This window comes from Haliotis cracherodii, unplaced genomic scaffold, assembly GCF_022045235.1.
Source record: "Haliotis cracherodii isolate W230 unplaced genomic scaffold, xgHalCrac1.p SCAF_3, whole genome shotgun sequence".
In the NCBI taxonomy this organism is placed as follows: Eukaryota; Metazoa; Mollusca; class Gastropoda; order Lepetellida; family Haliotidae; genus Haliotis; species Haliotis cracherodii.
Window position 1 is genome coordinate 47,300,321 of NW_027266286.1, and position 15,729 is coordinate 47,316,049.

At 39.8% G+C, this 15,729-nt stretch overlaps 1 protein-coding gene across 1 annotated transcript; it reads left to right on the forward strand.

Annotated features, from left to right (window-relative positions):
• Positions 1-3,825, forward strand: LOC139475092 (beta-porphyranase A-like). The gene is made up of 3 exons (XM_071258339.1): positions 1-246; positions 821-959; positions 2,336-3,825. The coding sequence occupies exons 1-3, from the start codon at positions 7-9 to the stop codon at positions 3,823-3,825; spliced, it is 1,869 nt and encodes a 622-aa protein (XP_071114440.1). The 5' UTR covers positions 1-6.
• Positions 3,826-15,729: the final 11,904 nt, after the last annotated feature.

A 15,729-nucleotide genomic window follows, 5' to 3' on the forward strand; every position in this document is an offset into this window, starting at 1 on the left:
CAGAATATGGAATGGACACTGGTCTTTTTCACTTTGAGTCTGACAGTAGGCGGTGTATACACTGACACTACCGTCACCATCCACCCTCAATGGCTGGCACAGGGAGGAAGCGCTCACTATGACAGCAACAGGTGGAACAAACACAATGGTCTGGATAGCACATCCCTCATTCCCAACTGTCGGAGCATTGGGACTGATAGTGGACGCTGGAGTAACAGAGATTATAACGGTCGTCTCTTCCAAGACGTGAGATCAACTAATGAATATTATTAACCATAACTAGCAAATGAAAGCTGTCAGTAGCATTGTTCAAAGAAACATCTGACATTATCAAATTGAAAAGCCAATGATGGGATAATATAATGGTATAAATCATTTAATACAACCATTCCACGAATTTGCTGCTTGCATTAAACTCAGATTCACCAATATTATTCAGCAAATTCATTTATGTCTTAGAATGTTTCAATATCAGTATTTCAGGCAGGTGTTACTATATCTGTCTAGTGAACTCACAAGAATGCCGCAATGCACGTAACAGGTCACATATTGCCCAACAGGTTACAACAGAAATGAAAACAAATAGTTTTAATGAGAATATTTTGGATTTGGAACTGGTCGTAATTAATTTCAAAACTATAAGGTTTATTTTTTACCAATGACAATGACAACGACTATATCACTTCTTGAGAGCAGATATGGCTGAAATATTGCCCATGTGACGTTAAATGATAACTCACTCACTCACACTTGGGAGCAAATGTTCATGCAAAAACGCATTAACGAATGTTATCTTATCTAATAGGTATTTTAATTGTAGTGGCCTGAGGACCCAAGCCGTAGTGGCTACCCTGACCCAAACTATCTGAAGAACGTCACCAAACAGCAGGAACTGTTCTCTGCGTACATTGAGAACATCAACAGTGGTTATGAAAACGACATGATCATGATGGCTGGAGGTAAGAATGGTCGATATGATGGCACTGTAGCCATTCCAGAACTCACTCACATGAGTGGATAAGGCCAAAACAAACCAAAACTATTTGTTAAATCACGTCCGTGTTATTCTGTTACCTCTGGGGCAATGCTGGTTACCATCTTTTGGCCCACATCATGTTTGCCCATTGGTGCCAATCTGTGCGACATGAGCCAATGTCTGATCATCGTCACTTGCCGAGCAGAAGCCCAGTAGTGAACTTCTATTCTCAAAGGCTGCCCACATTTAAGAATTGATTATCAACACTATGCCAGTCTCAATTAATGAGGCTTTGCTGTGGTCCTATGTGGGCCCACTTGTTTTGAGCACTATATAAGACGGGGGCTAGGTGGGCCCACATATTTAAAAATGGTTATCAGCACTAAACCTACCTACGAAGATCTAATGACATATGACACTCAACATATGACAACTATCGACTTTCCGAAATGTGGGCACACAAATAAAATAAAGTGGGCCCACATTTTGGGAAAACTAGGTGAGTTATTAATTTAATTGTCATGAACCGTTTTTTAATTTTCTGCAAGTTACGGATGGAAAGATAAATATATAATGTATTCAAACATTTAATTAAGAATACGGTTTACCTTTGGGATTAGATGGCCAATTAATAGCTGGACCATCGTCAACGTACAGCGTGACAGTGCTCCAATAATATTACGGGTTAAAACTGGTCTTCAGCAAGCCACCCAAATATGATTGGATGGTCGGGCTCTCTGACTTACTTGATGCATGTCATCGTATTGCAAATGCATACTTTTTAGATCGATGCTCATGATATCAATCACTGCATTGTCTGGGGCGTGAAACAATGAGCAAATCAATAAACACAGATTTGTAATTCAATACTAATTATCAAGTTATTTATGTAAGGATATTGTGAACAGGTCAGACTAACGCAAGCAATTTAACAAACTCTTCTATTGGCCTGACTTGCATGGAACACATATGTGACACTCAAATGATATGACGCTTTTACTGTACTTCCCGATAAACAGCAATTGTGTTTAATTCTTTTCTAAATCATTCATTCTTCATTACATCATAAATGCCTTGATATTTAAAGTTTAATTCTCAGAGTGAGTGAGTGAGTATAGTTTTACGCCGCTTTTAGCAATATTCCAGCAATATCACGGCGGGGGACACCAGAAATGGCTTCACACATTGTACCCATGTCGGGAATCGAACCCGGGTCTTCGGCGTGACGAGCGAATGCTTTAACCACTAGGCTACCCGACCGCCCCTTTAATTCTCAGATGTTTTGAAACTATTTCACTTCTACTCATTTTTTAACAACAAAGTCATTAGTATCAATATTCACTCTTATGTTGTTGACAGGTCTTTATTACCCGAGCTGGATAGACACGTCTCAACACGATGGTCAATTCCCAAACAATGTCGATGCTGCTGCAGAGTTTATGATGTTGATGGTGCAAGGAGTGTATGACTACACCAAAGGACAGATGATGCCACCCTACTTTGAGCCCATAAATGAACCGGATGGTAAATGGCATATCCTGAATTTCACGACTATTAACATTTTTCACAAATTAGTTGCGGAAAAACTCCATGCCAGATTTAACATCAAAGTGGCTGGTCCTACACTGACCGAAGAAACTGGACATTCAGATTTAAACGACTTTTTGTATTGGCACAAAGTGGCAAATTTCATGGACGTCACTTTAGGCTACATTGACGTATTTTCTTTTCATGCGTACAACACACTGGATGTTTCGGGGAAATCTCACAATTTTACTGGAATAAATGAAGCACGTCTGGTAGCATTTGTCGACCTGGTTGAAAACTATGCTTCTCAGAAGACCGGAAAGATTATCCCCCTTGTTATCAGTGAATATGGTCGCGGTGCTGTCAAAGGATTTAACAAATATGCCCCATCACCGATAGTAGACTTTTCAACAATATACCAAGCCAATGCACACCGATTTACCCAACTAGGTCTCAGGGAATACATTGACAGAGCAGTGGTGTTTCTTTTAGCAAATGAAGAATGGCCAGGACGTCATAGTCTCAATTATTCACTTTTCACTCTTCAAGGAAACGCCACACGTATTGTCGACGTCTACGAGTTTTGGTACAAATTCATGTCAAGCTTCTCCTTCTTGAGAACAACCAGCCAATATGATGGAGCGGAGCGAACGGTGTCGCCGTTGGCAATGTCCAGTCCATTGATGAACGAAACGGTCATTCTCTTGCATAGCTATTCTCAGAAGTCACAGGCGGTCAAGCTAGTATTTGAAGAGGACTGGATCACACCAACCACTGGAGAAGCTACTTGTATCACACTCAAGGACGACTGGTTCCCAGTCATCACCTTCAATGAACCCATCGACATCCAGAAAACTCAAGGAGTGGTTGAACTTCCTCCTGAAGCAACGTGTCAGTTTACATTCAAGATCCCTTCAAACAAACTGCCTTCAGTCACTCTCAATGAAACCACATTCTACGGCGCTGATATGCTGATACCAATCAAGGGCAACGTCACTTTGACAACAATAGATCTACCAAGTAGCCAATTTCACAGTGCAAGACTGAGAGTATCAACCAGTTGGCCGATAAATGAAACAAACAGTGTATCATATCTTACCTATAACCTCCACCCACTTGACTCTTTCTTGAAACTGTTTGATTCCGACAAGTTTGTCAGCACCACCTATTGGGAAGTTTGGGAGTTTGTAGTCCCCACATCCATGTTTGTCACTGGGGCTAACAAGGTACAGGTCCACTTCTCTAACAACATGACAGCGGGATATGTTTCTTCAATTGCTCTTGTCGCAGCCAAGCTTGTTCCATCTGATATGAAGTCATGATTATGAAAAAAGTTCTGACACAAATATATATCATTAAACAATTTCCATCTATCTGCCTCATGTTATTGCTAATGTATGTTCAGGTCATTAGACCAAATTAATTTTAACAGCAGCGATTGTTGTCCTGAGTTTGAATGTTATGGTAACCAGTATGTCGTTGGAAAGGGTTACAAGGGGCCGTTTGAGCGCGCGCACGCGCACTCAACACAATATTCTGCATAGTGAGGTGAGGTAAAATGATGTTTAACATCGCGTTTAAGATTATTTCACTGATATAGTGAGGTGCATGCAAGTGCGTGTGATTGTGTGCGTGCATGCGTGCGTGCATGTACCAGACAGGACTTCGGCCGGTTTTATAATGCTAGATTACTGAGATACCACCCGCAGTTTTAGAAGGATCCCCACCTCTGACACATTATACACCTCGGACTCCGGGCCGACCACTCCTGTGTTTTATTCTCTCAATGCCGAGCGCTGCGCAGGGGAACGACAAATACCATACTTTTTTTGTATGAAGCTGTCTGCGTATAGAACCACCTATCTTTCGCTCTCCGGACTTTGTAATGTGATCTCAGGACAATTTAGTTAATTATTAGAAATGTTACATGCAGCAAGCATGTGATATGCGGAATAACATATAATACGTTATTTCGGCATATTTAGATCTTTCAGACAGGAAAGACCTTTGACTTCTACGTACAATGTACCACAATCTTTTTCTCACCTGACTGAAAGTCAAATAACTTTATGGAGCTGACAATTTGTATGCTAAGGTGTCTGATGATAAGCCCCACAAAATTCCGATCCAAGTATAAACATTTGTGACAGTCAGTAAGACATCTTTGCATGTACCTTTAAGAAATATGATATGCAGTAACTGTATGGTATGCGAAATAACATATATTTTGGCATATATTGGTGTTTGATCAAGGTATGATCTTTAATCTTAACGTAACCCTGCTACAACATGTTCCTCTTCTGTGAAACTATGAAGGTCTATGAAGCTGAAACTGTTCCTGGATGATCCCAGCTGTGTATATGTGGCCACACACTGAAGATTTCACTCAGCCATTTCCACTTGTATCATGATGAGGTTTGATGTGCAGTAGTTATGCTGCGACCTTTAAACTTCACGTAGTCCCGTATTTTCTACTGTTCCTGAATCTTCGAGAGCTGGAATTTTTCATGAAAGATCCCTGCTATAGTCTCTCAAAAACGCTCCTAACAAATTCAATCCAAGGAAGAGAATTTATGGACGTCAACTTCTTTATTATGAAGAAACACATAACCATTAACGCCAATTACTGTAAAGTGTTGGCTTCTATTGCCTATTGCTAATCACCCATCAGCGCCAATTATCAGTTGTCTCCCCTTGTTACTTTCAGCCTTTTGTTATCTCATTACTTTTGTTGTCCTTACATGTACATAGATATGCTCCCTGTCTCGTAGCATTCATTCACCTGACAAAGGAGTAAGCATATACTCCGAAACGTTGTTTCATAATAATAAAGAAGTTGACATCCATAAATACTCTTCCTTGTGTGTATCACTTCTAAATACCATTCAAAGACTTCATTCAATCCATTTTGTAACAAGGGCACTGCATCAGCCATAGTAATGAATCTATAAATGACCATTACTAAGTATATCTTAAACCGCATCGCGAATAAGCCATATGTAATCGAATTATCTGCATACAGTGGGAAACAATTAGCAAAAAGCAAGTTTTGCATAATTATGTGTGTCATGGAAACACAACTTTACTTCAAACATAAATGTTTTTTGCAACACAAGGAAAGGGTGTTGGTTGAATACTTAACAGCATGTCAGCAGATTAATCTTGTGATAAACGAGAAATAGCAAAACAAGGTCAGGCAGGCCCAAACTGTCCTCGGACGGCGAGGCCTAATTTTTGGCCCATTTGACAAGTGTGTCAGCTGCCCCTTGGTCAAGGCCTTTATATGCACTCCTTCAGCCGTCGGGACAAGAGCAAGGGATCTCCCCTGATACTGCTTGACAAATGAAGATGACATTTGTCATGCACGTTCCTTGTAATAAAGACATCTTATATTTCAAATCACAACAAAAACAATATTAAAAACAAAAGGCTCAAAATGCTGAACATTTGCCTGATTAACTTGATTTTTCACTCAGCAACGATGCCATTAAAAAAAATTGCCAAAATATTTGTTTTCCTTTCCTTTGAACCTATTGCACAAATGGATATTTTTCACCTATAGATATGTGTCACCAAAATAAGGTTGAAATTTCATAAAACTATTGCTTCATATTTCAGCTTTGTGACATATATTCCTTTAGCAAGGAATACAACGCATCTCAGAATACCATTCAGGGATGTTTCAAAAGACAAAATTCGTCAGCATAGGTACTTTGAAATATTAGTTAAGACTTGCCCGAAAACATAGAAACTATTCTCTGAGGAATGTGCGTAACAAATTGTGAAAATATGTACAACTGGTTGGTCTACAGTGACTTGCACTTCTTGGCTACCGTGAGACCGCACCACATGTAACATGTACATAACATGCCTTTATCATTTACACACATTTATAGAACAGTAGTGTCAAGGCCACAGATAAGTGCCAAGAACTGTAACTATAAAGATCACTTTCCAACGACAGTGAAATGGACATTGATAATAAACGTAGGCCATCCTATGCTGATTGTAGGATGCAACTTGATGGATCGTGTGATCAGGCTCGTGGACTTGACAGCGGCTTGGCGTGGACTTGTGGACATGTTATATTTCTAATCATTGCAGCTTTATAACCAAAACGTTGTTCATAATACTTGAATAGATCCAGGTTTTCTTTCTAAAGAACCACAAGGCTCAGAATGCTGAACATGTGTATGACAGATAATGACTATACGTTTATTAAACCTTCTTCAAGGCAGATTTGCACTCAGCATCGATGTCATAAACAATGTTGCCAATATCTTTCCCTGGAACCAACTGTCTAACGTTACTTTTACGCACTACAGATGTGTGTCACATAAAAAAGGTGGAAACAAAATCAAATTATTGTTTCATTATTCAGGTGAAGCACAGAGCTTTAATTTGTGGCTCTATGTGTTCCTTAAGCAAGCGTTTGGAGCATCAGGAACACAATGGATCTCAGAATAACACTAAGTGCTGTTTAAACAAGACAAATATCGTCAGTAAAGGTATTTTTTTAAATGTTAGTTTAGACTTGCCCGAAAAAGTAGTAACTATTCTCCAAGGAATGTACTGGTTGGTCTTCAGTGACTTGCACTTCTTGGCTACCGTGAGACCGTATCATACATAACATGTACATAACATGGCCCTATCATTTACAGACATTTTTAGAACGGTAGCGTCAAGGCCACAGATAAATTCCATGAATTCTAACTATATTGACTGTCGCTCCCTTGAACATCACATCAACTTTATGAAGGTACATTACATTCCTGCGACAATAAAAAGGACACTGGTCTATTTCACACTGAGTCTGGTAATAGGTCCAAAGCAAACTATGAGGAGGATCGTAAGAGGCAACCTGGTGACTCGGAGACTTGGCGGGCGGTGTTTAAAAGTATCCTTGTTGTACGATTGTTGTTCATAACATCAATGACTGGATTCTTCCTTATTTACAGGCCGCCGTTATACAGCTAAGATATTGTACAAACATAAATGTTGACAGTAACTGCACACATTTGTTATTAAAAGTTAAACGTGTATTTGATGTTGATAGTGTTAAAAAATACTTCGCATATGTACGAAGTCAGATAACCGGGAATTATCAAGGATCTTCAAAGTCGAAGAGTTAAAACACACGCGCTGTGTATACAACCCACTCCGCTGTTTTAAATGTCAACAGTTCAGCAAAATCCTGTCGCAACTCACAAGTTTGCTCCTGCTGAACTAAAAACCATGATGGCACTGATTGCACAGATAGCATCAAATGTACAAACTGCAACGGTGAACACATGTCCTTTTCCAAACTATGCCCAAATTTTGTCAGACAAACTAAAATTCTTAAACCTGTGTTGACTAATGACACCTCTTTTACAGATGCAAAGAAATTTGTTGAAAAGGAGTCATCCTCTTCCCCTTCGACTCTGTCTCTTCTGCAGTTTCTTCTTCACCTCTCAAAGTAGATCTTGAATGCCAAACAGCAATTAACTGAGTCTCAGCTGTCCAGACCATTTCATACCAAATTGATGCTGAAGTCACCATTTACATCAGGTTCCCAAACCTCTGCCTGAAAATGAAACTGTCTGAGCCTGAAACGCCACCCGAACCCGTTTATGTTATGAAACGAAATGTAACCCTCCCTAAAGAAGAAGGGAAACAACAATTGAAAAAAGAATCCAAGGCTCTAAAACATGTTGAGGTGCCTTCATGATTGACAGTCTCTCTGGAGATTCATAGCTTTTTTAACCTCTAAATATTGAGATCACTCCTTCGCTACCATTACCCTAGAGGACCTTCCCTCTGCTCATGATCTCCAATTGAACTTCTGAGTTGCTCTTCCAGTTTAAACTCTTGGGAGTTTGATGTCCAACGTGTAACGACGTGGTTTCGGACAATTGTACACACGTTTGGCACGTCTCACATCACTGATGATGAACACATAATGCATTTGTAATATATACGACTAAAGTGTGTTTGTTCTAAAGTAGGACATGGGAAGATAACTTTGTACCCATTCTCCCTCAGCACATTGTTAATAATAATAATAATATTAATAATAATTGATTTGTAAAGCGCCTAATATCCATCGACAGTTGCTCACTGGCGCTGTGACAAAGTTAAAATGTAATGTCTATGTACATAAGCCAACAATCAGGAGATCTATTGAAAAGCTGAAGTGAAGAAGTGGATTTTGAGGAGAGACTCAAACGTTTCCCTAGAAGCAGAGTTTCTCAGATTCAAAGGCAAAGAGTTCCATAACTGTGGACTGCAAAAGGAGAAGGCACTTCATGGTTCTCAACATAAGATGTCTTACGTTACACCATTAAGTGATGGGGATGTATCATCTAGAGAACTGTAATTAAATTATTGCTATTCATTAAACATATGTCGGATAAATCGTACTATACAAACTACTACATAATGTTGATTCCCCAGTGGTAGAAATAGTGGACCCCCATTTCACATCATCACATCCTCAGTGCTGGGTTTGTAACAATCGTAGCATTTCTTAGCACTAGAAAATATATATTTATATACCTTATCAACATTTATATTACACATGAAGAAATCCACAATATGAATGACAAAGTCGTTCTTTCCTGTTTAGTTTACAATAATAAGAGGATCATGATTTCTGGTTATATATTGAAATACCAGGCGAGAAACGTGGTTTTGAGAAATCGTAAGATTTGAAGACAGTAAAATGCACCGCTTAAGTGAATCGGACGAACACAGGTATGGTATGAAAAGCTCTGAAACACAATCAGGGCGGACAGTCATAGGTGTCTGACACACCTTGTGGATAGCGAATTGCTACGCTTTAGGCAGACTGTGATACCTGTTTCCCCGCCACATTTTGAAAATGGCGCCATGGGCGAATGTCTCAAGAATGACGAAGATCTAAAAGGATTTTGACATGATTATGAAACTTGTGTTCCAAGTATAATTATACAAATGGTGTATTTGTGGGCTTCGGAACAAGGGATGAGGCTTGACATATTGCAGTCCGTTTTCATTCGATTTGAATTTCTTGAGGAATCATCGTGTTCCTCACATTTAAATGGTTGGAGAAAACTCTCAGCATTAAATAGTATTCTCACTCACCCCAACACACCAACCCCACCCCACCCACCCCCCCCCACCCCCCCCCCCCCCCCCACCCCCCCACCCCCGCACAATCGCGCGCATACACCCCCGCCCAAACCACCCGTAGAAACACGCACACGCACACGCACGTAAATGTTATAAGTATTCATTCATAAGTAATGACATGATCTTTGTCTTCAGAAATGCAAATGATAAAAGGTTATTTGGAACTTCTTTTCATTCTCTGTTCTCGGTTCGATATGCAACACATTTCTTCAGGAAACATCATGATCCTCACAGTTTGATGGTTAGAGAAAACTCTCCGCAACAAGTACCATTCCCCTTGATCCCCTTCTAAACATCATGCAATTGGTTTTATTAATATACTTAATGTCAGTACCATTACATATATATCAACAAACATTGTCGTTTCAGCTATCAACGATCGAAACAGCCAATGATTTTACAAGTAGTTTCCTTACTGTAAGTAATAACAGCTTATGATAGCAAAAATAGATACCCTAAATACGAGTGTTGATGTATAGTACACTCTTAACAGTTTGCATGTATTAAGTACAATACTTTCCAAGCTTATTGGTTGCAGTGGAACCCGACCAAAATCAGGCACCGTATTTCTTCAGGCAAAGTGACACTCATCTTCCCGTGGCAAGTGAGTTAACTGACTATAAAAGTCCAGTTTCCACCCTTGCCGAACTAAGCTGGTATTATGGAGTTAGATTTTGGCTGGACTAACGAGTCTATGCATAGTCCAATCAAAATCGCGCACCGAAATCGAAATCCGGTTCGTAGAGTGTCATGCAGATTTCGGTCGACTGAAGGATTTGCAAAGCATGTGCACCGCTAACTCGTTGTCAACAGATATTTTCCAAATCTTTTCATGTTTTTAATCAAGGTGCTCAAGTGATTCGATGCACTTCGCGATGTAAGACTCGTTTTATCACAATATAGATCTTGATTATCGATCAGATCGTCTTGACTGGGCGCCACCGTTTTGTTTGAAACAAATACAAGTGATACGAGAGGTTGAATCTGATTGGTCAATAGGAGAGGCATAGAAAGGACATAACTCGTAATAGCCATTGGTGGCGCTACGATCGAGCCCAGGAATTCCAGCCTAGTTCGGCAAGGGTGGAAACTGGACTTTTAAAGTCAGTTAACTCTCTTGCCTCGGGAAGATGAGTGACACTTTGTTGGTGAAAATTGAACAAACATTAGCTGCAGCACTGTCATCACTTATATCCAATGGTATAGTCATGGTGTCTACTTTAGGGGATGATGCTCCTTCCTTTGCCCCTATAAGGCGGGGAGCGGTATTCAAGAGGGGACGAGAGAGTCTCAAAGATGATCCAAGATCAGGAAGGCCTTCAGCTGCCACTACCACATCTTCACGAGGCAAGTGAGTTAACTGACAATAAAAGTTCAGTTTCTACGTGGAAACTGGACTTTTAAAGTCAGTTAACTCTCTTGCCTCGGGAAGATGCCACTACCAAGGAAAATAGTGATAAAAAACATATGAATATGGATGATAGACGACTCACCACATGTCACATAGCCGATACAGTTGTCATCTCTCGTGAGAACTGGGCATGACAAAGGTTTCAGCACGCTGGGTTCCAAGGCTTCTAACTTCTGGTCAGAAACGCTCCAGGTTCATTATCTCTCTTGAGCATGTACAGTCATCGTTTTGAAGCTAATTTTGTTTAGCGGTTTGTAACCTTGTATGATTCCTGGGTTGATCACTATGAGACAGAGACTAAGCAACAGTCAAAGCAGGGGAAACATCTAAAGTCACCTCTCCCGAAGAAGGCAAAGTCAGTTAAAAGAGGTGGCAAGGTCATTGCATCTGTTGTCTGGGATGCCAAACGAATGCTACTTGTGGACAACCTCCCGAAAGGTCAAACCATTAATAGCCAATACAATGCTAATCTGCTCAGGCAACTGCTTGAGAACTGAAGGCAAAACTCACAACATGTGTGTTATTTCATCGGGGAAATGCACATGTGCATGTCTATGGTAGCCTTGGCTACAATCCATAACTGTGACTTTGAATAAAAGCGACAAAAACCCTTTCCATCTATATAAGAAATCTCCGCCTAAAGCAGAGTCGATTCTACGATTCCGACTTTATCATGGCACCCACCACAAAAAGATGCAAAGCTAAGTCAGTTGTTCTCATGAGTGAGTGAGTGAGTATGGTTTTACGCCGCTTTTAGGAATATTCCAGCAATATCACGGCGGGGGACACCAGAAATGGGCTTCACACATTGTACCCATGTCGGGAATCAAACCCGGGTCTTCGGCATGACGAGCGAACGCTTTAACCACCAGGCTACCCGACCGCCCCTGTTCTCATGAAAACATGGGAACATATGGTACATGTCAAAATAGGGATTGCATCTGACATTATGGTCACTGATGCGTCAACTTTGGAAATGTCCTCAACATGTCTACCACAAAATGTTTTGAAAGCATTACTAAGGCCCTGAATGCAGAGGAATGGGCATGTCTTCAGGTTTTAGAGTCAAGCTAAAGGTTGATTGTGCTGATGCACGGTTTTGGCAGATTTCTTACTCAGTTAACATAAATATGTGGCATTATTTGATATATCACTTATAACAAGATCTTTGATCAAACAATTAATGTAGTGATGCCTACATATGCTATGTTATTTTGAGGCCTTGTCAGTGGGAAAAACTACAAACTTTTCATATAGGACAGCCAGACATTGGTTGACGGAGTGGGTTTATTCCAATTCTGTTTCCTCTTTTTTCAGTGTGTGCATTCTACCAATGACAACATCATGGCCTCACTTAAGCCACTCTGAAAGACGAAAATTCTCCAGTAGTTATAATATCGGAATTCATTCTGGTTATCACATGAATTGCAAATTATAACATGTTACGTCTGTGTGCAATCCCAATGAATGTCAGACAATTAAACATATTGAGCTCACTCGTTTGACAAAACGGTGACTTGGATATAGCACGTTCGGGGAAGTATCAGGATTATCATTGACACACACACACACACATTACACTTTTCTTCACTCACAATAAAAGATAAATGAAAAAAATCTTTATTTCTTCCTTCCTTCATGATTATACAAAAATAATTACCATCATCATATTACTCTGTACATACAGTTTCATTGCACACCATATACCTCATTCGACGTAATAAGCGCCCTGCTCTAATAAGCGCCCATAGCAATATTTGCTTATATATTGGCAAGTGAACAATCCCAATTAGCACCCCTTCCGATTGATCAATGTACGCAAGACTTATTTATTCGTGTATAATACGCAGTCGTGTGTTATATGCACCCTTAATTATGGGCAATTAAATTCTGAAAAAATATATCTGTCATACCGTAAGCATAAACCACGAAATTTATCTTTCAACTCTGTTTTTTCCACCAAAATAATATTCTAATAAGAGCCCCCTATTTCTAATTTTGAGAGCGCCCTGGGTGCTTATTACGTCGAATACGGTATGTACATATATCACAAGCATCAAAGAATCGAAGTCACTTCTACGATATGTTTCCTTCTTCTATGGAGGAATACACATCATCTCAAACTGTTCCACCAAATCAAACATAACATCCTCTCCAGGAAAACCATGATAACTCAAACCCCATCATCCCAAAATATTGTCTGAGGTGATGGAACTTTATGGTCCTGAATAATTGAGAGCTATGGTCACACTGGCACTCATATGACAAAAACCTTATGGGCGCTATGGTCACATTGGCACTCATCTGACAAAAACCTTATGGGCGCTATGGTCACATTGTCACTCATCTGACAAAAACCTTATGGGTGCGATGTTCACATTGTCACTCATCTGACAAAAACCTTATGGGCGCTATGGTCACATTGTCACTCATCTGACAAAAACCTTATGGGCGCTATGGTCACATTGTCACTCATCTGACAAAAACCTTATGGGTGCGATGTTCACATTGGCACTCATCTGACAAAAACCTTATCGGCGCTATGGTCACATTGTCACTAATCTGACAAAAACCTTATGGGCGCTATGGTCACATTGTCACTCATCTGACAAATACCTTATGGGTGCTACGTTCACATTGGCACTCATCTGACAAAAACCTTATGGGTGCTATGTTCACATTGGCACTCATCTGACAAAAACCTTATGGGTGCTATGTTCACATTGGCACTCATCTGACAAAAACCTTATGGGCGCTATGTTCTAACATTGGCATATGTGCTCTATTCATCAATATATTTGATGGTCCTATGGACATGGAGTCAACAAGGGTTTGCTCTATTACACAAATATATTACACTTATTTCATTACAAGCATAACTGATGTAGTGTCTATAGATCCCCTGGACTGTAATCATCACCATCTACAGTTGCATCTTCATATGTGATTCAGCTGCATTGGTGTTTACTGAGAAACATATAAAAAACATGTTCTTACTTTGAGATAGTTGTGGAAACAGTTCGCGGAGACATTTGTAAAATCATGTGCAAAAATTGCATCATATTCACAGGTAAAAACACATCTCTATTAAATAAAATTATGAATTTGAGAAGATTAAGGAATGTCCAAAGCGTTAGTGTTAAAACTAACTTCACACACTTCATATATGTTTATTCACATAATGGTATCAGTTCCACAACTTTTTAAACATTTTCTATCACTTACCATTGGATACAGTTTTTGACTCACACTTAAGTTAGGAAATGAGGGTTCAAATGTGACATACTCATTTTTAATTTTAATTCAGTGAATACTGAATATGGTACCACTTGGTTTCAACGACACAATCATGTTTTCCAAAGTATGTTTGATTGAATACTTTTGTTCCATGTCACATATCTATGCAAAGTTAAGGTTTCAAATATTATTTTGTATTTTTGCTTTTACATGATAAACATACAAAACATATCATTGCATGTACCACTTTAAGTTGGTTGCACAATGAAGACCGTATGTTGAATGGGACTAAAGGAAAACCCCTTATCATGGAAGCAAAAATTACTTTATCATACAAACAACCAACACTGGCAGCACCAGTGCATGCGGCACTCTCTCCGTGTTTTCAGACACCTTACCAATTAACAGCACCCTCAGCCAAGTCACTTCATGACTTGAGCATTATGTGCAGCCACTTGTGTCCAAATCCTGGATCTGCCTCTGACCTACATCCAACTGCAGTACAGGAAGGCATCAGAAATCACTGTCCTATGGTTTGATCATGCTGCATCTGACAATGTTGTATTTCACTTCAATTATTTTGAAATATGGACAGGTAGTTATGTGTCCAGCATATCACTAGAGGAAGTCAACGGTTAGTGACCGGTCATTTATTAGAGGGATGGGTGAGTCAGATGAAATCAGGGGAGGGTCACCAAAAGATATCAGTATCTATTGGAGGGTCATAAAAAAAATAATACACATATTCGGAGAGGGACATGAAAAAATGGAAAGTTTAATAAATAATTATGTGCTTTTGCATTTTGTCTCTTCAGGGATGGTCACACACAAAAAATGTACAAGGACATTCAAAATATGACAAACATTAGGGGAGGGTCATTATTTTCTGTACGTCAGTGCATCAAAAACCTTTGGCCCACCAAACCCTGTAATAAATGACCGGTCCCCAAAGTGGTCTCCTGGAGACAACATCATACTTGACCACCTTGTGATGAATGTGTCACTCCAATAACAAATATTCTGCAAATACAACCTCCATGCTCTTCAGATCCTTACAGTGTCATCCACACTTGAACCATCACTTCACAAGAAGTTTCAATTTCCTTGCATTATCTGCAGGACTTGCATCAGCATCCAGAATTGTGGCGGATTAACATGATTACATCAGTGGAGGGAGGGGATCTTCAATTTCAATCGACCCATGAAGATCCAGGGTAGAATTGCCGGCACACATATGAACAATGGATACTGTGAATCACCTCCAAATGCCAACCTACAAAGAGTCAATGAGGTCATTACCATCATAAGGGACCCATGAAGATTCGGGTACAGAATACATCTTCAGCAACCCATGCTTGCCGTAAGAGGCGACTAACATGATCGGATTCGCCAACTTGGTTGATGCATGTCATCATATTCAAATTGC